The sequence below is a fragment of the Mustelus asterias genome, chromosome 4 (assembly GCF_964213995.1).
Source record: "Mustelus asterias chromosome 4, sMusAst1.hap1.1, whole genome shotgun sequence".
In the NCBI taxonomy this organism is placed as follows: domain Eukaryota; kingdom Metazoa; phylum Chordata; class Chondrichthyes; order Carcharhiniformes; family Triakidae; genus Mustelus; species Mustelus asterias.
This window is the reverse complement of record NC_135804.1, coordinates 76,800,875-76,827,114: the sequence shown is the minus strand read 5'-3', so window position 1 is coordinate 76,827,114 and position 26,240 is coordinate 76,800,875. Positions and strand designations below refer to the sequence as shown.

Sequence of the window (26,240 nt, the reverse complement as noted above, 5' to 3'; positions counted from 1 at the left end):
ACAGTAGGCTGAATTATACAAAGTGTTGGATTCCCTGAAACCGCACCCCCCCCCCCCCACACACACACACACACACAGTTAAAACATCGGGAATGTGGCAGGAATGCTCTGAGAAGAATATCAACTGCCTCGCAGCCATTTAAACAACTTCCAGATCAGGAAGTGCCACCTCAGAGTGCGACCAGACAATCAGAGGCCGGTAACCCTCCAGCATTTTGGGTGTGGCACTGGATTGTTTGGGTTGGGGATCAGTCTCGCTAGGTGCCAAGATGGCAGATCCCGGCAAGGAGGGATGGGGTTTGGGAGCGACTCTGGGGGGGGAGGGGGAGCTTGTAAAACTCAAACTCAGGGGAGGGGGCCCATCTGATAAGCTCAGGGGGCTTGTTACGGAGGGTTCCCCCTGTCCACCGCCAGATTTGCAGGGAAATCTGCCAGTCTGGGCACTTGGTGTGGGCTTCCCCAGCTGTCCATTAAATCTTGGTGGTGGTGGGATGAGACCCTTAAGTGGGCATTGATTTCCCATTGAGGACTTCAATTGGCCCATGGGTAGCTGAGCTACCCCTCCATTGGTATAATTGTGGGAGGTAGGCAGTGGGCAATCCACGCACAGGATTTTAATGTGCCATGAAAACATTTCATTTAATCTTTCCCGCTCTCCACTCTATCACAGACCTTCCTTTTGGTTTTCCTGACCCTTTCACTTACTCAGAGCCTATTCCATTTCTATCTGCCTTCAGCTCTGAAGAATATTCCTTGACCTGGAATGTTGGGCAGGATTTTCCTCCCTCTCCCCAGCGTGTTTCACAGTGCACCTCTCGCTAGCGGCGGAATGTTATGGTTCCGCAGTTATCAATGGTGTTTCCTGTTAAACGCACCCCTCGCCACCAGAAAACCATGGTGGGGTGCACCATCAGCAGTACCGTAAGATCCTGCCGGCGAAGACAGCAGCAAAATTTCAGTGATTAATTCTGTTTCTCTCTCCAAAGATGCTGCCCAACCTGCTGAGTATTTCTAGCATTTTTCTGAAGTTATGTTAAACATTAATAAAACACTGGCCCAGCCTCAAGTAGGAGCATTGTGTCAAATTCTGTCAAGGTCTTGGAGAGAGTGCAGAAGTGATTTGCTTGGTGCTCTCAATGAGAGTGGAAAGCCATTAAACAGAGGGAGTTGAACGGAGATTTATTTCTCTCATCCATAGAACCCCAAAATGCAGAAGGAGCCCATTCAACACATCGAGTCTGCACCAACTCTCTGAAAAAACATCTTACCCAGGCCCACTCCCCCACCCTATTGCTGTAACTCCACCCATTTACCACGGCTAATCCATCTAACCTGCACATCTTGGGACACTAAGACAATTTACCATGACCAATCAACATCATTTGGACTGTGGGAGGAAACCGGAGCACCTGAAGGAAATCCACGCAGACGGGGAGAACATGCAAACTCCACACAGTCACCCAAGGCCAGAATTGAACCTGGGTCCTTGGCGCTGTGTGGCAGCAGTGCCAACCACTCTGCCATCATGCTGTCCCTTAGATGGGCTTGCTTTGGCAAAAGTACCAGAGCTGACATATATGTGGTGTCGCTAAACCCACAGTGCTGTTAGGGAGGGAGAGAAGTCCAGGATTTTGAGCCAGCGACTGTGAAGCTACAGCGGTATATTTTCAAGTCAGGATGGTGCATGACCTGGAGAGGAACTTGCATGTGGTGGTGTTCCCAGGCATCTGCTGCCCATGTCCTTCAAGTTGATAGGGGTTGCCTATTTGGAAGGTGCTGTGTAAGGAGTCTTGGTGAATTTCTGCAGTGCATCTTGTAACAACTACAATAGCATCTTGGTTGCGAGTGGGCGTCAGTGGTGAAGGGAGTGAATGTTTAAGGTGGTGGATGGTGTCAAGGCAAGCTGCTTTGTCTGGGATGGTGTTGAGCTTCTTGAGTGTTTTTGGAGTTGCACTCATCCAGGAAGTGGAGAATATTCCATCACACTCCTGACTCTCATTTTATAGATGATAGGGTGGCACAATGGTTATCACAGCTGCCTCAGCACAGGGGCCCGGGTTTAATTCTTGCCTTGGGTGACTGTGACATGTTCTTTCCACGTCTGTGTGGGTTTTCCTCCAATTGCTCCAGTTTCTTGCCACACTCCAAAGATGTGCAATTTAGGTGGATTGGCTATGCTAAATTGTCTCTTAGTATCCAAAAATTAGTAGATTAGGTGGATTAGCCATAAATGTGTGGGATTACATGGATAGAATGGGGTGGTGGGCCTGGGGAAGAAAAAATCTGTCAGAGTCTGTGCAGACTTGATGGCAAGAATGGCCTCCTTCTGCACTGTTGGGATTCTATGAAATCTAATTATTTGGATTAAATGTTACTTGTCTGAGACATAAATACTGTTCCTATATTCACTCTGTACTGTCTGCCACATTTCAGGGATCAGTGTGGAAAAGTCAAACACTACACTGTGTGTACAACACCATCCAACCAGTACTACCTTGCGGAGAAACACACCTTCAACTCAATCCCAGAACTGATCAACTATCACCAGCACAATGCAGCAGGTATGCCCAGTGAAACCTCAGAGGAGGAGAGAGAGTGAGCAGAGGGACTTCCCTCATATCACTGGGTCAGGGGTCAGTGAGGTTAACAACATCCAGAGACTGAATCTGGCAGCTTGCTGCTCTGTTTGTTCAATACTGGGGAGTGTGTTTATCCAATGAGACACTCAGGACCAGCTGGATGTTGACTCAAAGCAGTTAGTGTAGCAAGTGAGTGCTGACCCGGAATCTGAGCTGATTTACATTGTCTGGAAGATGTTCCGCAACAAATTAGGTTCATTAGTGTCTGATGTTGGCCATTATGAGTGCTTTCAAGAGCTGCAAAATGGCATTGGTGATATACGCACACACTGTAGGGTGGGTGAATTGTGCTGAACCGTGATTGGTCCAGGTGTTTGCATGTGCACGATGAATTTCTGCTGAATGTAATCAGAACGAATAGATTATGATCACAATCGGTGTTAATGCTAAATTTCACTTTGGAGCTTAACACGTCAGTCATTGCCCTCTCAACTTTGCACTGTTCAGGAGCAGGAAGGCCTTAGCTCCATTTTCTGCACCAGCAGAAACATCAGCAACTTACAGCCTGCCCCATTGAGCCTCTCACATGGCTACTCCACTGCCAATGTGTCAATCATTGGGAAGGTCAGCTCTGATTACTTCCTCATAATACTCTCCAGCCACAAATCCCTTCCCCACTCCCAACCTGACTTCCTTCTGTGTCCGCATCTGAATAAGCTCCCATTTCACTTGCATCTGCATTTTCAAACACCCAACCCTGTATTCCTCCATTTACCATAACATTTCTGCATCTGCTCAACAACAGCCTCACCTTTACCTTTCAATCCCTAGTCCTGAATAAAACTCTCTCTCTATTCATGACTATTCCCCGGCTCTGGCCCTCACCTTCATTCCTTTATGTTCAAGAGACACAAAATTGAAAGGATATTGTTGATGACTGCTTTAACCATTCAATGCCAGATCTGGTTGTGTCACATAAATCGCTATTGGTTCCTGTTCTCAGTTGCAACTATTCATTATTCCAGGAATATTCTGAAATGCAAAGGTAACCCTTAGCTTTTTTTCTTTATTTCAAACCATTTTCTTAAACTCAACTCCTTCCATCTCCTCCATCCTCACCTCCAAGTGTGAAGAGTTCATGGAATCTTTTGTCAAAAGTCCAGGTCATCCAATCAGCTGTCTCTGTTGTGTTCCTCTCTTCCTCTAACTCACTGAACCATTAAACATACTTTAATGATCACCCACTTGCCCTACACCCAAACTCTTACCTTTGTCTAGTTTCTTTCCTACCTCCCCTCATGCCATGTCCAAACTCACGTTTTCCATAAGATCCAACTTCTCCTCTCTCAATCCTATTTCCACTAAACCGGTGACTATCTAAATTTCCTTCCTGGTAATATTATTCATGGTTATTCATTCTCAGATTCTGTCCACCACTCCTTCAAATCTGCCAGGACCAGCTCTGTTTAAAAGCCTAACCTTTGACCCCCACCTTCCTTGTAAGTTACATCCCATCTCCAACCTTCCTTTCCTCTCCAAAGTCCCGGAACAAGTTGTCACCTCCCAAATCTGTTCCCAGCTTTCCCAGAACTCCATGTGATAATCTGTCCAATCAGTCTTTTGCCATTGACATTATCAAATGACATCGACAAAGGTAAGCTTTCTCTCCTCATTCTTCTTGACCTGTCTTCAGTCTTTTGACACGGTGACCGCACCATCCTCCTCCAACATCTTCTCTGCTGTCGGCCAGCTGGGCGGGACTGCTCTTACCTGGTTCCATTCGTATCTAACTACAACCAGAGAATTACTGCAATCGTTTTACTTCCTGCTCCCACACGTTACGGCTGGGGTCTGCCTTTACAGACTGGAATCCACAGTCCATAGTGACTGGAGTCAGAACTTTCACTGTATCACTCACACATCAGGTGACTACTCCCTGTGTTTCAATGACAGATGCTGTTTTCTGGTTTTGTATGCAAGTGCTGCCAGAGAGTTGGTCATCTCTTCCACATTGGGAAGGATGGACTTCAAGCTGGACTCAAAGTCCTGTGTCAGGTTGATCCTGGGCTCCTTCATGTTTCTTAACATTGACCTTGAGCTTTCTAGCAGCTTCCCGAAGCACCAAGCATTTTATTGGACACACCCATTGACATTCAAGGCCGTCCCATCAAAGTCCTCTGCAGGAGAAGCCTTGACCGCACCCTCTGCTGGGTTGTAATCTGCTCTATATATGTCCTGCGCTGGAGATGAGCATTTGTTTGTGATTTATATAAACGATCTGGAAGAAGGTGTAACTGGGGTGATCAGTAAGTTTGCGGACGACACAAAATTGGCAGGACTTGCAGATAGTGAGGAGCATTGTCAGAAGCTACAGAAGGATATAGATAGGCTGGGAATTTGGGCAAAGAAATGGCAGATGGAGTTCAATCCTGATAAATGCGAAGTGATGCATTTTGGTAGAAATAATGTAGGGGGGAGCTATACGATAAATGGCAGAACCATAAAGGGTGTAGATACGCAGAGGGACCTGGGTGTGCAAATCCACAGATCCTTGAAGGTGACGTCACAGGTGGAGAAGGTGGTGAAGAAGGCATATGGCATGCTTGCCTTTATAGGACGGGGCATAGAGTATAAAAGTTGGGGTCTGATGTTGCAGATGTATAGAACGTTGGTTCGGCCGCATTTGGAATACTGCGTCCAGTTCTGGTCGCCACACTACCAGAAGGACGTGGAGGCTTTGGAGTGAGTACAGAGGAGGTTTACCAGGATGTTGCCTGGTATGGAGGGGCTTAGTTATGAGGAGAGATTGGGTAAACTGGGGTTGTTCTCCCTGGAAAGACGGAGGATAAGGGGAGACTTAATAGAGTTGTATAAAATTATGAAAGGCATAGATAGGGTGAACGGTGGGAAGCTTTTCCCCAGGTTGGTGGTGACCTTCATGAGGGGTCATAGGTTCAAGGTGAAGGGAGGGAGGTTTAACACAGATATCAGAAGGACATATTTTACACAGAGGGTGGTGGGGGCCTGGAATGCGCTGCCAGGCAAGGTGGTGGAGGCAGACACACTGGGAACGTTTAAGACTTATCTAGATAGCCATATGAATGGAGTGGGAATGGAGGGATACAAAAGAATGGTCTAGTTTGGACCAGGGAGCGGCACGGGCTTGGAGGGCCGAAGGGCCTGTTCCTGTGCTGTATTGTTTTTTGTTCTTTGTTCTTTGTATCTCTACGGTTAGGCTGCAGATCCGGCCAAAATAAGAGCAAAATACTGCGGATGCTGGAGATCGAAAAAAAACAAAGTGCTGGTAATGCTCAGCAGGTCTGACAGTGTCTGTGGAGAGAGAGTTAATGTTTCAAGTCTAATACAACTTCCCTGTCCAGCCTTCACTCCACCCTTCCATGAATTTAATTCTGGTGAGGTGGCTTTATATTGAGCATGCATGGGATGCAAACACATGCAAATGGGGTTCCCCACATTATTTGTTGGCAAACTCGGCCTGCCTTTAACCCCTGCCTTGAAAATCGAGAGAACAGAATTCGAACAGTTTATCCTGTCTTCGGGAAACAGATCTTTGCCTCCTGCCAAATGCAGTGGACCCCCCCTCCCCCCCCACCCCCCCCACCGATGTTTCCTGCCGCTGGTGGGTGTAGAAATTTCACTCTGTGCCACTGGAGGGCTTCCTTTCCCCTTTGGATGCAGCAATCTCTTCCAACCTCTATCAGGCTCTACATTTCAAGACTCAAAAAGCTCACAGCTTGCTCTTTCTCATGTTGTATCGTTCCTCACTCCTTCCCAGGTCAGACTCTCTCTGACCATGACTTCCACTAGCTGCCCCAGCCACAACGCACCCTCTGTTTAAGAAAAGCAATCTTGCTTTAAGCAGCGTGGGCTGCCTTTAACTGGCACTAGCCACTCATGATATTGACCTCCCACTGTTGAGTTCAGCCAATGATCAGTGTTGCTAGCACTGGCTACACCCACAAATCATCAGCAGCAATCAACAGACAAGAAATAATTGGGCATCATGATCCCCGAATCAATTTCCATTTAGCTGCCAGTGTATCTTCCAATACTTTATTAACAGATTGCCTTTATTCATCCATTGTAGGGCTTGTTACCAGGTTACGGCACTCAGTGTCACAGCAGAGCAAGAAAGCCCCATTGACGGCTGGATTTGGTTACGGTAGGAATTAGTTAATGTATAATTTGGGCATGGTTAGGATTTGGTTACTGTATTGCGTAGAATTTGAAAAAATATACAGCACAGAAACAGGACATTCAATCCAATTGAACCATGCCTGTGTTGTACTCCATGCCACACTCCTGCTCATCTAACTCTGCCAGCATAAGCCTATAGCTACTTCTGTTTCGTATGTTTATCTAGCTTATCCTTGGATCCATCAAGAATAGTTACCTCACCCACTCCCAGTGGTAGTGAGTCCCGCATTCTCAGCACTTTCTGAGTAAGGAACTTTCCTCTGAATTCTCCATTGGATTTCTTGGTGACTATCGATGGTCTCCAGGCTTCCTCAAAAGCAGAAACATTCTCTCTGCATTCAATCCATCAAAACCTTTAATAATCTTAAATGCTCTGCACCTCTGTTAGATTACCCCTCACCCTTCTCTTTTCAATGGAATAGAAAGGCAGCCTATTCATCTTCTCCTGCTATTTATAATCTTGTAGTTCTGGTCTCATTGTTGTAAATCTTCCTTGCATCTCCAGTGTCTCCACTCCCTTTCTATAACATAGCGACCGGAATTCTGTGCATCATTCCAAGTGTGGTTTAAACAAGGTTTGATACAAGTTTCACATAACTTCTCTACATTTCAAATTTAACCCTCTAGAAATAAGCATTAGTAATTGGTTTGTTTTTTTATGGCCCCATTAACCTTCATTGCTTTAGTTATTTTTGTATTTGCATTCCTAGATCCCTTTGCTCCTCTGTCACATTTAGGTTCTATTTTCCATTCAAAATGGGCTTTTTTCATCTGAAGATGTGTAGATTTAGGTGGATTAGCCATGGTAAATGCATGAGGTTACGGGGATAGGGCAGGGGGAATGGGCCTGGGCCTGGGCAGAGAGTCGGTGCAGATTCAATGAGCCGAATGGCCTCTTCTGCACTGCAGGGATTCTATGAATTCTATGAACTATGAGAATGTTCTGGAACTCAGGACATGGTGGGTGGTCCCTGAATGTGGTTCAACAACCAGTGCGGTTGTTGAATCTTTTTCGACAATGGGTTGAGGTCCTCGATCCAATTTGTATTGCCAGCTTAACTTAGACCTGGTAGATGTCTTTCACATTCTCCTCCAGCAACCAGCTCAACTGAGATAATCCACCGCACTCCTATTGCTGACGGCCTCTGCTACTTCCACATGAGGACAATGAGGACTGATCCCCTCCTCTCTTCTGACCCTCACCACCTCCAGGGAAGAATCAGGGAAATTTTTCTACCTCATCTTTCCATGGTTTTGTCTGCAGTATCCTCCACAAGTGGAGTTTCCTGTAGGCAGTCAGACTTCTGCCAGGGCCCCTGCAAATACAAAGTCTTCATTTACAGAGTAAGAAGTCTCACAACACCAGATTCGAGTCCAACAGGTTTATTTGGAATCACAAACTTTCAGAGCGCTGCACCTTCATCAGGTGAGACTCACAACCTGGTGTTGTGAGACTTCTTACTGTGCCCACCCCAGTCCAATGCATCTCCACTTCATTGACAGAATGTGGGATACGATCACAGACACACACTCAGATTGCTCACAAAGCCTGGAGCTGGGAACACTGGTTGCAGCTGTACCTGAGTTAAAGACTTATGGCAAATCCCACTGACTGAAGAAATGAATCATGACCTGCGACTGACCTCTCTCTGCTTTCCACCCTGTTAGAGTGAAATTCAATCAGAGAGCCACAAGCAGAAAAGGAGGCCATTTAGTCCATTATGTCTGTGTCAGCTCTTTGAATGAGCTATCCAAATGGTCACATGAGCCTCCCAGCTTCCTCCCCACCTCTCGGTAAATCATTCCCTTTTCAATTATACATCCCAATTCTTGATCAAAATCTAGGTGACAGCAGCCAGCACTTGGACTTTTAATGCTGAAGGTTTTTAATCAGACAGATAATTTATTTGTTTTCTTCGGGTTGTTAATCTGCTTGGAGTTACAGTGCGTCCACCTGGTTGGTAAATCTCTCTGTGAGAAATGAACCAATGAAGTTGATTAGTTTGAGTTGATGTTTCTCCAACCCCCCCCACCTCCATCCCCTTCGCTGCTGAACATACTGCAGGAGGCAGTGCACTGGGGGTAAAGGAGAGAGTCAGATTATCATGAAGGAAAAGAAGGGAAGAACTTGCCTTTATATAGCATCTTTCACAACCTGAGGACAGCGCAACGCACTTTACAGTCAACAAAGTGCATTTTGAAGTGTCATCACTGCTGTTATGGAGGAAACAATTAGTGCACAGCAAGCTGCCACAAACAACTGTGTGATAATGATTTAGTTATATGGGTTAGGGGATAACTAAGGGCCAGGACACCATGGATATTCCTCCAGCCCCCAATCCCCATCAGGGAGATTCCCCAGCCCCCCTCCAATCCCCATCAGAGATATTCCCCAATATCCCCCACCCGCCCAAATCCCCATCATAGAGATTCCCCAGCCCCCAATTCCCATCATGGAGATTTCCCGGCACCCCAATCCCCATCAGGGAGATTCCCCCGCCCCCCCTCCCCAATTCCCATCAGGGAGATTCCCCCGCACCCCCCCAATCCCCATCAGGGAGATTCCCCCACCCCCCCAGTCCCCAACAAGGCAATTCCCCAGTCCCCATCAGGGAGATTCCCCCAATCCCCAACAGGGAGATTCCCCCAATCCCCCAGTCCCCAACAGGGAGATTCCCCAGTCCCCAACAGGGAGATTCCGCAGTCCCCGTCAGGGAGATCCCCCAGTCCCCGTCAGGGAGATCCCCCAGCCCCCGTCAGGGAGATCCCCCAGTCCCCGTCAGGGAGATCCCCCAGTCCCCGTCAGGGAGACCCCCAGTCCCCGTCAGGGAGATCCCCCAGTCCCCGTCAGGGAGATCCCCCAGTCCCCGTCAGGGAGATCCCCCAGTCTCCCAGTCCCCGTCAGGGTGATCCCCCAGTCCCCCAGTCCCCGTCAGGGTGATCCCCCAGTCCCCCAGTCCACGTCAGGGAGATTCCCCAGTCCCCCAGTCCCCGTCAGGGAGATTCCCCAGTCCCCCAGTCCCCGTCAGGGAGATTCCCCAGTCCCCCAGTCCCTGTCAGGGAGATTCCCCAGTCCCCGTCAGGGAGATTCCCCAGTCCCCCAGTGCCCGTCAGGGAGATTCCCCAGTCCCCCAGTCCCTGTCAGGGAGATTCCCCAGTCCCCCAGTCCCCGTCATGGAGATTCCCCAGTCCCCGTCAGGGAGATTCCCCAGTCCCCCAGTGCCCGTCAGGGAGATTCCCCAGTCCCCCAGTCCCCGTCAGGGAGATTCCCCAGTCCCCGTCAGGGAGATTCCCCAGTGCCCATCAGGGAGATTCCCCAGTCCCCCCCTTCCCCCGTCCCCATCAGGGAGATTCCCCAGCTCCCCCCAATCCCCATCTTGCTCTTTTTTCAAATAGCGCCATGGGATTCAGACTGGTCCCCTTAAATCGAGGGGATTTAATTTAATATCTCATCTGAAAGATAGCACCTGTGACAGTGCAGCACTCCCTTAATACTGCACTGGGAATGTTAGGCCAGGTTCTGTGGTACAGTCTCGAAAAGTGAATGTCACTGTTGACATTCAGAGCGAGATTTTACCGTTGCTTTACGGTGGGAAAATGCCGTAACATCGGGTGTAAAGCAGCTTGTGTGAATAGTGTCAGTTTTCGTGACCGGCGCGATTTTACAACACCCAGATTTCCGGTGTGGACAGCCTTTTGTTGGTAATAGGCAAGAGGTTGTTTAATATATTGAAATTTACTTAAATAGTGTTTTGCATCTATTTAGCGAGCCCAGCGTTTAATCGTCTGGCCTCGCTTGCCTTTATGGCCTGGCTGGGAGAGGATCTCGCCGGCGAGGAAAACACCTGGTCCCCATGAACAGGGAACAATTGTGTTGGCGTTGCCGGTGTAACCGGAGGCCATTGAGGCCCCCCGGGTGTCCGAGGGCAAGGCAGGGTTGTCCCTTGGGCAATGCCACCCTGGCACCTGGTCAATGCCCACTGGGCACCTGGGCAATGCCCACTGGGCAGTATCAGGGTGGGGCCAATGGGGGTCCGGGCCTGTGGAGGAGAATACAAGGGAGTGGGGCCAATTGGGTTGGGGCCTGTGGGGGGAGCAGGGGGCGACGGCTTGGGGGATAGTGCCAGGGCGAGGGCCTGTGGATGGGTGGGTGGGACAATATGGGCAGGGCCTGTGGGAGGAGGGGGCCTGATGCAACTCTGCATGAGATTGGTGGGGGAGGGTGGCAGGGTCACAATTGGCAGCGGGATCACGATCAGTGGGGGAGGGTGGGGGTCTGCGATCGGTCTGGGTGGCGGGGGGTGGACGGTGGGCATCTCGGATCGCGGGCCCCTGCGATTGCGGGACGGAGGGAACTAGTTGAGGTTGGCTGCCGTGGCAGGGGCCTGACAGCTCTCTCTCTTTGTCTGTCAGACCCCTGCTACTGATAATGTGCATGTGCCGCATCGGAGCTGTGCATGTGCTGCACATGCGCAATACCTCCCTCTACAGGCTGTCTGGCATGTTAAGCCCAGCCCACAGCCTTCTGTAGCAAGAAACAAACTCGCCCAAAATTTTAAAGAAAGTGTGCTTAAGATTGGATCTAAAAATACGCCCAAAAAAATGCATCTGAAACTCTCACGGTTTCACGCCCGCCCAATACTTAGGAAAAATCTCGTAAAATTCCGCTCTCAGACTCTGAGGTGTGGCTGTTACCCACCGAGATACAGCTAATGGTTGAAGACTCCCTGTCAGTGAGACTCCCATCAGAATGGAGAAGATGGACAGCATAGAAAGATCACAAATATGGACACACAGGCCGCGATTCTCCCATTGTGGCCCACCACTTTTCTGGCGGGTCCGACCGGGAGATGCGCATCTGCGGCCTTGAACAGGGATTTGCGCATGCGTCGGGAATGTATGCACATTTCCCAGAGTCGGCAAACAGTCGCCGGCCAGACCACGCTGGAAACCGGCGGAAAGGCACGTAAGTCATTTAAATTTGTTTTTAATCTATTTTAAATATGTATATTTGTTCATTATTGGGACCTTTCAGGTCCCGATCGAATCTCCCACCCCGACAGGGAGTACTTCATTCCCGTGGAGTTCAGACCAGTTCTCCACGATCGGGGAGCTAGCGGGAGACCCCACCGGAATGAAAGGGGGAACATTTGGGGCCCCCCCAGTGAGTTGGGTGATGCCTGCTGGGCATAGGCACCCTGGCTGTCCCAGCCTGGCACTGCCCAAGGGGCAAAGTGCCCATGCCCGGAGGGCACCTTGGCACTGTCCACTGGGCATTGAGCAGTGCCAAGGGGAGGCGGGGGCTAGGTGTGATGGGTGGGGGTGGGGGGGGGGTCCCGCTGCCACTCTGCATTGGGATCGGTCTGTGGTGGAGGAAGGGCAGAGATTGGGGCGGGCTGGGAGGGGGGGGCGGTGGTCTGCCAGGCAGAGTTTGACCCCAGGGGTGGGGGAGGGGGGTTGAGTTGGGGGGGTCTGCCAGGGTGAGGGGGGTGGGGGCATCGCCATTACTGGGGGGTGAGGCCTGGGCATCAGGGCACTCCGGGACAGTGAGGTGGTCAGGGCATGCCCAGGAATTGTTGTGGGGGCTGCGATCGGGCCGTGGGCGGGTGCTGGAGGGGCAGCACTGCGGGGGTCCCGGGCTGGCCAACGATCGGGACAGTTCGGGGCCACTGGGCATGCGTAGAGCTCCAGAACTGTCAGAGTCTGGTGCGAATAGGCCCCGCCCCCCTGGGCTTTTAATGATATTCACGACTGGGACCTCTTCAGTGCATAGTGTGCGGAGATTAAGGTGAGAAGCAGAACTGTCAGGATTTAGAACAGTTTTCCCATCAATTCAGCACTTTTGGGAGAATCGCCCCCGCTAGCGTGTGAAATAAAGTGAGGAAGCTGGTCTGTTGTGCGCACAACCGGAGACTGCACAGCTCTCCACCCCCCCCAGCAATAAACACATCCACTGGGACCTCCTGTGACCCACTTGTCATCCAGTGCTGACTTCCTGTGCAAAGTTTTTTGTTTGACTTGCTGCTTGTTTGACTGGCGGCACGGTAGCACAGTGGTTAGCATTGCTGCTTCACAGCTCCAGGGTCCCGGGTTCGATTCCTGGCTTGTGTCACTGTCTGTGTGGAGTTTGCACATTCTCCTCGTGTCTGCGTGGGTTTCCTCCGGGTGCTCCGGTTTCCTCCCACAGTCCAAAGATGTGCGGGTTAGGTTGATTGGCCAGGTTAAAAAAAAAATTGCCCCTTAGAGTCCTGGGATGCGTAGGTTAGAGGGATTAGCGGGTAAATATGTGGGGGTAGGGCCTGGGTGGGATTGTGGTCGGTGCAGACTCGATGGGCCGAATGGCCTCCTTCTGCACTGTAGTGTTTCTATGATTTCTTGCTGTGTGTTTTTTGTGTTCAGTATGGTTTGCTGAGAGAGAGGTGTGAGAACAGCTCACAGAGAGCTGCTAAATTGTGACAATAAACAGCTTCATGTTTCAACCATCACCAACTTCATGGGGAAAATACAAACTTTATCATACCAGCACTTCCACAATCTGTCCCCAGCCAGTGCAGGAGTGAGCCAGAAAAAAACAGAAAGGCTTATACTTATATAGCACCTTTCACAACCTCAACACCTTCCAGAAACCCGTGGGCGGCCAATGAAGTACTTGTGAAGTATGGTCACTGTTGTAATGTAGAAAGCACAGCAGCCAATTTGCACATAGCAAGATCCCACAAATTGTAATATGATAACTCCCTATCCATTTCAAATCACAGCCAGGGGACCCTTTACATTCATCGTTACATCCTAGAGACAGCTCTTCCAACAGTACAACACTCAGTCCTGCACTGCAGTGTTGACCTGCATTACGCGGCTCTATGACATGGACTAGTGCAGGCTGAGGCTATGAGGACCCAGCCAAAGGAGCAGCGGGGTTCATTCCAGACTGTTGCAAGAGATTGAGATTTCTGCAGCACAGGCACCATAGGTTAAATCCGCTGGGACCCTCGTGGGTCAGTGATTCATTTCCCTGTGCTGTGATATCTGTCTTAACCAGCAACAGTGAGTCAGGTTCTTTAATTGGGCTCAGTGCCCTCAGGAGGAATGGAATTAACCACAGCTCCTGCCCCTGTTCACTAACTGGTCAACGTGCTGGAAATTGTGTTTGTGTAAAAATTAAACAATGTAGGAATCGGGCTTCTTGTGCACAAATAACCATCTAACCAGTGCTCACAGCATAAAGAAAGATCTTGGCCCGAATTCGCCGGCCATTCACCCGGCGGGTTTCTCTGGTCCTGTGGGCAGCGCACCCCACCCACGGGTTTCCCGCCAGCATGGGTTGACATCAATGAGAATTCCCATTGACAGCAGTGGGACCAGAGAACCCCGCCGCTAGCAGACTACACGCCCCCTCCCGCCAGCAGGAAACACACGGCTGGGAGGCCGGAGAATCTCACCCCCTTATGTTTAGGTAAGATATTCCAAGGGAAGGACTGAGATCTCACAATGCAGGTCACAGGGCAAGGGCAGGGACCTTGCAGTGCAGGCCCCAGGCGAATGGCCGAGGCCTCATAGTGCAGGCCCCAGGGAAAGGACACAGTGAAAGGGCCCGAGGTCTCTCAGTGAAAGGGGTCGAGGTCTCTCAGTGAAAGGGGTTGAGGTCTCACAGTGAAAGGGGTTGAGGTCTCACAGTGAAAGAACACAGTGAAAGGGCTGCATGAGGTCTCACAGACAGAAGGGAAATGCCTGAGGTTTCACAGTGCAGGACACTAGAGAGTGCTGATGCCTTACAGTTTTTGAAGCCCTGGTCAGTTCAATATATAATTCTAGTTTTGTGTCTGGTAAATGTTTTGGCAGTATGTTACACTGCCCGAGGTGGGGGCGCTTGACAATTACGCAACATCCAATCCAGTCCATTGACCTTTATCAATTAATCTGGAAAATATGAACATGCAAATTAGGAGCAGGAGTAGTCCATTCGACCCCTCAGCCGTGTTTCACTATTCAATATGATCTGATTGAGGCCTCAACTCCACATCCCACCCACCTCCAATAATCTTTAACTTGCTTGTTAGTCAAGAATCTATCTACTGTTAGGGTCCCAGGTCAGAAACCCCAAGGTATGTCCTGAAACCAGACTGGACCCCAACAATTTTTCTATTTTGGCATAAATTTGAGGAAAGGATGCTTTGCTCCAGGAGTAATTCTGCTGACAAATTAGGAATCTTTTATCAAAGAAAGCTTTATTCATAATGTAGGTTAAGAATAACTCTAATAAAATTAAGCAGCTTAGCTCTTAACAATTGAGCAATCTTTAAACATGAAAAGAAACAACTCTAATTTCTAACTTATCACTAGTACTGCTGCCTCATAGGGCCAGGGACCCGGGTTCAATTCCAGCCTTGGGTGAGTATCTGTGTGGAGTTTGCATGTTCTCTCCGTGTCTGCGTGGGTTTCCTCCGGGTGCTCCAGTTTCCTCCCACGGTCCAAAGGTGTGCAGGTTTGGTGGATTGGCCGTGATAAATTGACCCTTAGTGTCCAAAGATGTGTAGGTTTGATATTTTGGCCATGTTAAATGTGTGGCGTTATGGGAATAGGGCAGGCGAAAGGATCTGGGTAAGAAACTGTCAGAAAGTCTTTGCAGACTCAATGGGTCAAATGGCTTCCTTCTGCAATGTAAGGTTTCTATGATGACTTCTATGATTTTATTTCAAAAAACATTCTTCTTACAGACTTAAAACTCATTTTAAATATAGTTAGCAAACTCAAATATACTTGCTATAATGAATGTAGACAACTTGGAGTTTTCAGAGAGAGGTGTAGAGCTTTCAGAAGCTTGCAAAATACTCGTAACTTAAAGCAGAACAGCTAAACTCCCACTCTTTTCTACAAAAGCCTATTTCTTTCTCCTGCAGATCCAAGACTGCACATAAACCACAACATCACATGACCCAGTCAATCACTCCAATCTAAAATCTCAGGGGAAGTTAACTAAACCAAGGCCATTAATTCTACTTAACATAACCACTTGCAAGGTTGAAATGAATAATTATTCTGCTCTCCCAGCATCTGAGCTGTATTACTCCCAGACACACTGACCTGCATATAGAAAAAGCTGAACTTTAAAACATTCTCTTGAAACATAAAAAGCACTATATGTATATATCTACATATCATTTCCACACTTCCATCACACTACTTCTGCAATAAAAAATATTCACTGACCCCGCAGCACCCTCTCTGGGGAACAGAGGCCCTAAGATTTATGACTCTGAAAAATAATTCTCTTCATCTGTGTCTTAAATGGGAGACCTTTTGTTTTTAAACTGTATCACCTAATTCTACTCTCTTCCACAAGTGGAAATCCTTACAAACTAGCAGACCTTATGTATAATATAGAGACTAACAGGTCTTGTTCATAAAATAGAAAGTAACAGGCCCTGTTTATAATTTAAGGAATAGCTGCCCCATATCTATACATAGAATAGCACTTCCCTAAGAATAGGAAGCTTGTATTGGAAATCATGTTAGTGAAATGTTTAGTGTAATGCAGCTCATTGCTTTGCAACCTGATTTTTGTTTTAATTCTAACTCGCCAATGCGGTTTTCCTCTGTTCTAGGATGATGTTTTTGCTTTTTTGTCAGGTGCCTGGGAGATCAATCCTGTGGACTTAACATTTCTGAGGGAGCTGGGGAATGGTCAGTTTGGTGTTGTGAAACATGGCAAATGGCGGGGACAGTATGAGGTGGCCATCAAAATGATCAAAGAGGGTTCCATGTCTGAGGATGACTTCATTGACGAGGCTGAAACAATGATGTGAGTAAAATATATCAGAAAAATAATGAAATGTGAGACTCTAAGCTGTCAATATGTCAGCTTAGGATAGCTACTATACTGACCTGAGGAATGTTCAATAGGCGATATGAAGAGTTTTGTCCCCATCAAACACTCTCAGGACAGGTACAACACAGGGTAAGATAGAGAGTAAAGCTCCCTCTACACAGTGGCACAGTGGTTAGCACTACTGCCTCACAGTGCCAGGGACCATGGTTCGATTCCCGGTTTGGGTCACTGTCTGTGTGGAGTTTTGCACATTCTCCCCGTGTCTGCGTGGATTTCCTCCCACAGTCCAAAGATGTGGGGGGTTAGGTGGATTGGCCATGCCAAATTGCCCCTTAGTGTCAAGGGAACTAGCAGGGTAAATACATGGTGCTATGGGGATCAGGCCTGGATGGGAGTGTGGTCAGTGCCGACACGATGGGCCAAATGGCCTCCTTCTGCCCTGTCGGGATTCTATGATTCTACATTGTCCCCATCAACCACTCCAGGACAGATACAGCACCGGGTTAGACACAGAATAAATCTCTCTGTACATACTCTATATCTAATCTTGTGCTGTACCTGTCCTGGGAGTGTTTGATGGAGACAGTGTAGAGGGAGCTTTACTCTGTATCTAATTTTATGCTGCAGCTATGGTGGGAGTGTTTGATGGGGTCTTCAATTTATTTGCACTAATACCTCTGGGCATGTTTAATTGTATGTTAGGTGCTGTAAAGTATAAATAAACATGGGCCAGGTGTCACCTGACCTGGTAAGTGATCTCTTGCTCTGTGTCTGTGTTTCATTAGGAAGTTGAAACATGCCAAGTTAGTGCAGTTATACGGTGTCTGCACAAAACAAAGACCGATCTATATCGTCACTGAGTTTATGTCAAATGGTTGCCTGTTGGATTACCTGAAGAAATATGGGAGAAAACTTAGCAGCTTACAACTGCTGGAAATGACAAAGGACGTGTGTGAAGCTATGGCATACCTGGAGTCACATAGATTCTTGCACAGAGACCTGGTAAGGATAGAGAGATCAGTATCCTGTTACATTGCACACTAACTATGATCATCAAATCCTGCCTTCACCCAGTACCGCACTGCGACTGTGACTCTGACATCTGGTGAAGCCACAAGAAGCCAAATATCTATTAGTACACACCCAGGACCCAACAGAGTCACGCTGATTCAGAAACAGAACCTGGAAAATCACATAGTAAATACCAGCCAATATTGTGTATTTTCTTTATTCTTTCATGGATATGGGCATTCCTGGCAAGTGCCAGCATTTGTTGCCCATCCCTAATTGTCACTGAACTGAGTGCTGTGCTAGGCGGCCAGTTAAGAGTTACTCACCTTGTTGTGGATCTGAACCCACTATGGCAGATTTCCTTCCTGAAAGGACATACTGAACCAGATGGGCTTTTATGACAATAGTTTCATGGGCATCCATTGGATTTTTATTGAATTAAAATTCTGCCATCTGCTGTGGTGGGATTTGAACCTAGGTCTCCAGGGTCTTACCCTGGATCTCTAATCCAGTGACAATGCCACAACACCACTGCTTCCCTAGTTGTAATTATTGACCAACATACCTGATGGACCTTTGTGAGGTGCTAGCTTGCTATAAGTGAATCATAAACTTTTTTAATGCCTCAGCTTCTTTTTAATTAAAGATGCAGATCAGTGACTGTCTGAAGGGGAAGAAGTAAAGTGTGGTTGAGGCCCACTAGGTCCTGATGGTGGTGGGCAGCGGCTTTGTTATTCCATTGTGGTGGAGACAGGAGAATCTGAACTCAGCAGAGACACAGTTGTAGAGAAGCTGGACCTCAACTGGTCAATGACAAATACATTTTATTGTAGACAAATTGAAGATCCTCCATACTGGAAGTAACAATAGGCGTGTCCCGTGTGCGTTGCCTAGCCATCTGGAATACTAGGCCAGGCCTCTGGATTCCTATAGGCCAGGCTACTGGAGGCCAGGAGGACTCTGGATTATTAGGACAGGTCCCCAGATTACTAAATTGGGTCTCTGGATTACCAAACCCCAAGAAAGAAAACACAGTAAAGTGGGGAAATAGAATACTGGTTCAAACTGGTTTTTTTCCTTCTGGGACATGGCTCTTAATTACTAGGCCAGGACTCTGCAGTGATCAGCTGCAGGAACACGTTTGATTAACTGTCAACGCTCAGATTTCTGACCCATTCCGTTTCTTCTTTTAATTACCTCAGGCTGCCAGGAACTGCTTGGTCGATGAGTCAGGGACTGTGAAGGTATCGGACTTTGGCCTAAGCAGGTGAGAAGTAATTTATGTTGAGACTGTTTAATTCCAATAGGATTGTTTTTGGAATTGATCACCAGCAATGGCCAGAGTGAGACAGCACCCAATTCACCTCGGGGAGGATTGGTTCATTCCTGACTTGTGTTGGTGTGTGGGGGAGTTTATGTTGGTGTGTGGGGGTGTGTGTGTCTTGGTGTGGGGGTGTGTGTGTGTTGGTGTGGGATGTGGGGAGGGGTGTGTGTGGGGGAGTGTGTTGGTGTGGATGTGTTGAGGGGGTGTTGATGTGGGGGGAGTGTGGGGGTATATGTGCTGGTGTTGGGGGGGGGGGTTGTGTCGCGGGGGTGTGTGTTGGTGCCGAGGGTTTATGTTGGTGTATCACACACACACACACTTACGAAGATTGGATAGATATTTGAGGCATTATAAACTCTTTGTAGGGACTCTAGTTGACACTCCAGTGCAGTGCTGAGCGACTGCCACACTGTTGGAGATGGCATATTTCAGATGAAATATTAAACTGAATCCCCTTCTACTCTTTGGTGTCTGTAATAAATGCCATTGGACTGTTTGAAGTAAAGCAAGGGTGCCCTCCTTAGCTTCCGGGCCGATATTTATCTCTCAGTTAACATCAGTAAAAGATTGTTTGGCCGTTATCACATTCTTCTTTGTGGGATCTTGCTGTGTGGAAATTGACTGCCGCATCTTCCAGTACTTCATTGGCTGTAAAGCACCTTGAGACAGCATGACATTGTGAATGGTGCTATACTCATGTGTGATGTGGCGATGTTAGCGTTGGATTGAGATGGGCACAGTAAGAAGTCTCACAACACCAGGTTAAAGTCCAGCAGGTTTATTTGGTGTCACGAGCTTTCGGAGCGCTGCTCCTTCATCACCTGATGAAGAAGCAGCACTCCGAAAGCTTGTGACACTAAATAAACCTGTTGACTTTAACCTGGTGTTATGAGATTTCTTACTATATTCATGTGTGTGAGGTCTATTTATTCTGTTGGGATGTGCAGGTGAAAACTGCAGCCTGAATCTCAGACTGATGGTACTATTTCTATTAGGTATGTCCTCGATGATGAATACACGAGTTCACAAGGTTCAAAGTTCCCTGTGCGATGGTCTCCTCCCGAGGTTCTCAACTTTGCCCGATTCAGCAGCAAGTCTGACGTATGGGCCTTTGGTGAGTACACAACCTCTTTGGGCACCACTGTTGTAAACTCTGGGCTGATATCGAGACAATCAGCACTGTTAGGACTGGAGTGAGGTGCTGGGCATTCATACTTTGTGTTGTGGTTTCAGCAAAATGGCTCCAGTTTACATTGAACATTCAATTGGTGAGAAACTGGGTTCAGTACCACCTGCTGTATGGCTGATTTTGATTTGATTTATTATTGTCACATGTATTAGTGTGCAATGAAAAGTATTGTTTCTTGCACGCTTTACAGACAAAGCATATCGTTCATAGAGAAGGAAACGAGAAAGTGCAGAATGTAGTGTTACAGTCAAAGCTGGGGTGTAGAGAAAGATCAACTTAATGCAAGGTAGGTCCATTCAAAAATCTGGCAGCAGAGAAGAAGCTGTAACATGACATTCTGCACTCTCTTCTTTCCTTTTTGAACAGTATGCTTTGTCTGCACACAAGAAACAATACTTTTCACTGTATCCCAATACATGTGACAATAATAAATCAAATCAGTAGCCTAGTGGCATTATCGCCACAGTCTGACCCTGCAGGGCAAAAGTCTGACCCTGCGGGCAATAAGATGGGATTAGACTGGTTGGGATATTGTTGGCAATAATTGGAAAAAAATTGGCAGGTCATGCAGCAGCTGTACAGAACCTTAGTTAGAGCTCATTTAGAATATTGTGTACAATCCTGGTCGCCACACTACCAGAAGGATGTGGATGCCTTGGAGAGGGCACAGAAGGTGTTTACAAGGATGTTGCCTGGTCTGAAGGATATTAGCTATGAGGAGAGGTTGGATAAACTCGGTATGTTCTCACTGGAATGACAGAGGTTGAGGGGTGACCTGATAGAGGTTTACAAGATTGAGTGGCATGGACAGAGTGGATAGTCAGATGCTCTTTCCTAGGATAGAAAAGTCAAGTACTAGGGGACATAGGTTTTAGGTGCATGGGGAAAAGTTTAGAGGAGATGTGCGAAGCAAGTTTTTTCTTTACAGAGGGTGGTGAATGTCTGGAATGTGCTGCCAGGGAGGTGGTGGGAGCAGATATGATAGCGGCATTTAAGGAGCAACTAGACGAATACATGAATAGATGGGAATGGACTCCGTATGTGCATACAGTTTTAGTTTAGGCAGGCATCATGATCGGTGCAGGCTTGGAAGGATGAAGGGCCTGTTCTTATGCTGTACTTTTCTTTGTTCTTGTGTTAAATGATGCGGGGGGTGAGTGTGGGATGAGTCCTGTTGGCTGATGTGGTGAGGTTCACTGATTCTGGCTTGATGGGCTGAATGGCTTGTTTTGGTGCTGAAACATGCTTTTTGTAATATTGGTTGAAAGAGAAGTGACACAAGAGGCAAAGAGACAAATTGAAATGGGCACTGGACCAAACTGAGTGAGGGAAGAGGGATGTGTTTTTTGAGCTGTCACTAGTTTTATTGACGGTGATTCTTGCTCTCTGTGTATTTATTTGTGTCTTTATTCCTTGCCACAGGGGTCTTAATGTGGGAAACCTTTGCTTTGGGGAAAACCCCCTATGAGAGATTCAACAATACAGATGTAGTGGATCATATACTCCAGGGTCGCCGCCTGTATAGACCCCAGCAGGCCTCTGAGAATGTCTACAACATCATGTATAGCTGCTGGGAGGATGTAAGTCTTATATTTTTATCATCTAACTGCTCAGAAAGGAACTTTGGTCTACAGAGTATCCTGAAACCATCCTATTGTCTGCTGTAGCTCAGATGGGGTGCTCTCAACTCTGAGTTAGAGGCCGTGAGTTTACATTATATTCCTTGTGACTTGACTACAGAAACCTTGCTGGCACTCTGACTGCAGTACAGAGGGAACACTGTACTGTTACGGGAGCTGCGTTTTGGATGATAGTTTAAACCTCAGCCCTTTCAGGTTGATGTAAAGAGCCCTTAGTACTGTTTTGAAGAAAAGGGGAGCTTTCCATCAAAATCATAGCCAATATTTGTCCCACAACCAACACCATCTGTTCATTGACATATTGTTATTTTTGGGATCTTGCTGTGCACACATTGGCTGCTGTATTTCCTAAATTACAACACTGACTGTACTTCAAAAGTATTTCACTAGCTTCGACAGTCTTCCCGAGGTTCTGAGGTAAAGCAAGGTGCTACAGAAATGCAAAGCTTACATTTTCCTTGTCACTGTCACTGCCAGTTGCAGTAGAATGGATCTAGTTTCAACCCTTCATAGGTCGTGGGGTGGTGGCCCGATTCTTCCAATGCTACTGTGAGGGACAGCAGAAATTTTTTTTAATCCAGAATTCCTTCTCTTGGTCATGGGGTTCCCCACACCTCCCTGGCTGAATGGCCAAACAAGCTACACTCCAGCTGGTAATGAATGGCTGCTTGGGTGAGGTAGGGGTGATGGTGGGACCTGTACTTCCCAGTCAGAGTCTTTGAGACAGAAAGAGATGAAGGCAAGGGATTGTCTTTCTTTTCCCTGCTGCTGGGTGGGTAGGCTAACGTGGGAGGCTCAGGTTGAGTGGACAGAGGGTGAGCTGCCTTGGTGAGGAAACGGGGAGTGCTTGCCTGTCTCCATCCTCCTCCCCATTATTATTTTCTCCTCCCCTTTTCTCCCCCTATGATAGTTCTCAACCATCTCACTCTGCCTCAACCCTCTCTCTCTTCCACTACCCTCATCCCTCTTCTTCGACTCTCTCCTTCATCCCTCTTTTTGACTCTCTCCATCATCCCTCTACCTCGATCTTCTCCCTCATCCTTGACCCTCTCCCTCATCCCTCTTCCCAACTTGTTTCCCTGACTTTCTGTTCTCCTTTCTTCCTCTTTCTCCCCGTTAGGCTGCTTTCCATACCCTGCCCTTTCCCTCACACTCACTCTCTCTCTATCTCTCCTGCTCCCGGTCACCCCACGCACGCTTTCCAGTCTTCACCCTCACATTCCCATGTGCTCAGTAAAGCAAACAGAACAGTGAAAATGTCAAAGAGATGATAAAGTAGATACAGTCTTTTGTTAATTGATATTTTGAAGGATATTTTAAAAAATCTATAATTAATGATAGAGTGACTAAAATCCCGAAAAACATTCAGCTCATCAGAGTCAGCATGGATTTGTCAGTTGTAATTTGGTCATGGCTGATGAAGATGATTACGTTTTTTGAAGAGGTAACTAAAGTATTCGACAGGTGAATGTATTGATACGGAAGGTATTTGCTCAGTCCCTTGGAAAAGACTGTTAATTGAAATTGGAGCTCATAGAATTGAAGGCAAATTATTAACCTGGCAAATAAATTAGGTGAGTGAATGGAGGCAGAGTCGGAATAATGGACTGAATAATTTTATTTTACCGGAATTTGGGCGTCACTGGCTAGGCCAGCATTTATTGCCCATCCCTAGTTGCCCTTGGGAAGGTGGTGGTGAGCTGCTTTCTTGAACTGCTGCAGTCCCTGAGGTGTAGATACAACCACAGTGTTGTTAGGGTGGGAGATCCAGGGTTTTGACCCAGCAACAGTGAAGGAATGTCGATGTATTTCCAAGTCAGGATGGTAAGTGACTTGGAGGGGAACTTGCAGTGTGTTGGGCCTTGAAAGAAAGCCACACAGCAACATTATGTGCAGTGTGGTTGGAAGCATAGCATTACACAGAGATATTGATAGATTAAGTGAATGGGTAAAAATGTGACAAAAGGATTTCAATGTGAACAAAGGTAAGGTTATCCACTTTAGAACTGAACAGGATAGGACAGGGTACTTTCTAAATGGGGAAAAGCTGGAAACAATGGAGGTCTAAAGAGGCTTGGGCGGTCCAGGTACACAGATCATCAAAATGCCATGAACATAAAAAATAATCTAAAAGTCTTTTATCGAGGTTAAAAACCATGACCTCGATTCTTCCAAAAAAATTCTAAGTGCTGAATTCGGAGAAAACAGCATGCGCAGTAGCCCCTATCTGTCAGCCTGCAGTTTACTGGCCAGCTTGTTCCAGCCCAGGACCCCTGCAGTGCTGTCCCTCCTGACACCCTCACGGCCTGATCGCAACCCCACGAGCATTCCCGGGCCAGTCCTAAGCCCCTCCCCCCCTGATCTCCAGCCCCCCCCCCCCAACCGAGCGCCCCAATCTCCAGCCCCCCATCCCCCCTCCCGGCACACGTCCCCTGCACACACTCCGGGCTGAACCCCCCAGGCCGCCCCGATCGCTGGCCTCACTCCAGCCCAACCGATCCCCATGCAAATAGTCAGTGGGACCCCCCAACCCCACGGATCATCCCTAGGCCCCTCCCCCAGCTGGTCCCACCCCCTTGGTACTGCCTGATGGGCAGTGCCAAGGTGCCCCTGGGCATGAGCACTTTGCTCGTTGGGCAGTGCCAGGGGACACAGGCTGGCTTTGCCAGGGAAATTGTTTTTCCCAACAATTGACAATAGTTTCATGGTCATCATTCTTAATTCCAGATAGTTTTAATTAATTCAAATTTCACCATCTGCAATGGTGGGATTTGAACTCAGGTCCCCAGAACTTTAGCTGAGTTCCTGGATTAATCGTCTAGCGATAATACAACTAGGCCATTACCTCCTTCCTCACTGTTGCCTTGACTTAAGTGAGTGAAGATGGGAGCTAAACATGGGGATTAACCATTGTGAATTTAAGTAATGGCTTCAATGGAGATGAGGGTGTGACATAACCTAGAGATCTTTGCAGAGGCTGGACATACAGCCAAGAGCCTTCAGTGGCCCTGATGGCACAGCTTGAAAAGGAGTTATTTCTGGGATGGGAGCATTAATGGCAAGGTACTAATTATTTCCATCCCTGTTGCTGCACCTTGCTTGACTGTAGTCGGGAGGTTGCATAGTTGCTGTCTGATTAACATGAATCCCACTGCTTTCCATTGGGTAATGCTGTATTCTTTCTTGGGGTGATTTTGTGTTGTTTCTGATTAACTCTTTCACTTTGATCTCTGTTGCAGAAAGCAGATAATCGCCCAACTTTCAACTTGCTGCTGAGCAGTATCCAGGAACTGGTAGAAGATGACAGCTAGGGGATGTGAGGGAATTCTCCACCGTCTCAGCCAGAGTTCCTCTGGCATTGTCACTCTTTGCCAATGAAACGTGTTTACCCCTTTGCTGTTTTATTACTGTGCAATGTGTAAACCTTTTTAAACTGGATCATATCCACACATACACATACACAACACAACCACACACATACTTTTTTTACCCCGAGGGTGGTGACAGTCTGCCTGGGAGGGTGTAGAGGCAGGTTGCCTCACATCCTTTAAAGTACCTGGATGAGCACTTGGCACATCATAACATTCAGGGCTATGGGCCAAGTGCTGGCAGATGGAAGGTCAGTTGTTTCTAATGTGTCGGTGGAGACTCGCTGGGCTGAAAGGCCTCTTCTACGCTGTATGATTCTAAATAGAGACAAGCACACACATACACACTGACATACAGACAGGACAAAATAAATCTTTGATTCTGATTTAAAACAGTGAGCAGTGTGTTCTTTGTGTGTAAGTAACCAGTATGACTGGAGCAGGCAAAACAATGGAGGAAAGACAGAAACCAGATATTTCCAAAGTCATGATCAGGAACTACAGGGGCGAGAAATCTGATACTGGGAGGAATCTGGAAGTATAAAGTGGAACTCTGGAACACCAGCTGGAACCAGGACAATAGGCTAAGCTGGGAGGTCAAGTGACCTGGAATTCCAAAAGAAAAGATGTGGAGATGCCGGCGTTGGACTGGGGTAAACACAGTAAGACGTCTCACAACACCAGGTTAAAGTCCAACAGGTTTATTTGGTAGCAAAAGCCACTTGCTTTCGGAGCGCTGCTCCTTCGTCAGGTAAATGGGAGTTCTGTTCACAAACAGGGCATATAAAGACACAAACTCAATTTACAAAATAATGGTTGGAATGCGAGTCTTTACATGTAATCAAGTCTTAAAGGTGCAGACAATGTGAGTGGAGAGAGCATTAAGCACAGGTTAAAGAGATGTGTATTGTCTCCAGCCGGGACAGTTAGTGAGATTTTGCAAGCCCAGGCAAGTCGTGGGGGTCACAGATAGTGTGACATGAACCCAAGATCCCGGTTTAGGCCGTCCTCGTGTGCGCGGAACTTGGTTATCAGTCTCTGCTCAGCGACTCTGCGTTGTCGTGTGTCATGAAGGCCGCCTTGGA

General features: G+C 47.6%; 1 protein-coding gene across 2 annotated transcripts in view; it reads left to right on the top strand.

Annotated features, from left to right (window-relative positions):
* The window catches only part of btk (Bruton agammaglobulinemia tyrosine kinase), a 162,102-nt gene extending 136,558 nt beyond the window's left edge, over positions 1-25,544 (top strand). For both annotated transcript variants that reach the window (XM_078211205.1, XM_078211206.1), the window contains exons 11-18: positions 2,434-2,561; positions 6,688-6,762; positions 16,425-16,596; positions 17,409-17,625; positions 18,837-18,901; positions 19,954-20,072; positions 21,570-21,727; positions 25,027-25,544. In XM_078211205.1, coding sequence (XP_078067331.1) covers positions 2,434-2,561; positions 6,688-6,762; positions 16,425-16,596; positions 17,409-17,625; positions 18,837-18,901; positions 19,954-20,072; positions 21,570-21,727; positions 25,027-25,098 — 1,006 coding nt within the window. In that variant the 3' untranslated portion in view covers positions 25,099-25,544. The remainder of the gene's footprint in view (positions 1-2,433; positions 2,562-6,687; positions 6,763-16,424; positions 16,597-17,408; positions 17,626-18,836; positions 18,902-19,953; positions 20,073-21,569; positions 21,728-25,026) is intronic.
* The last annotated feature ends 696 nt before the right edge of the window (positions 25,545-26,240 follow it).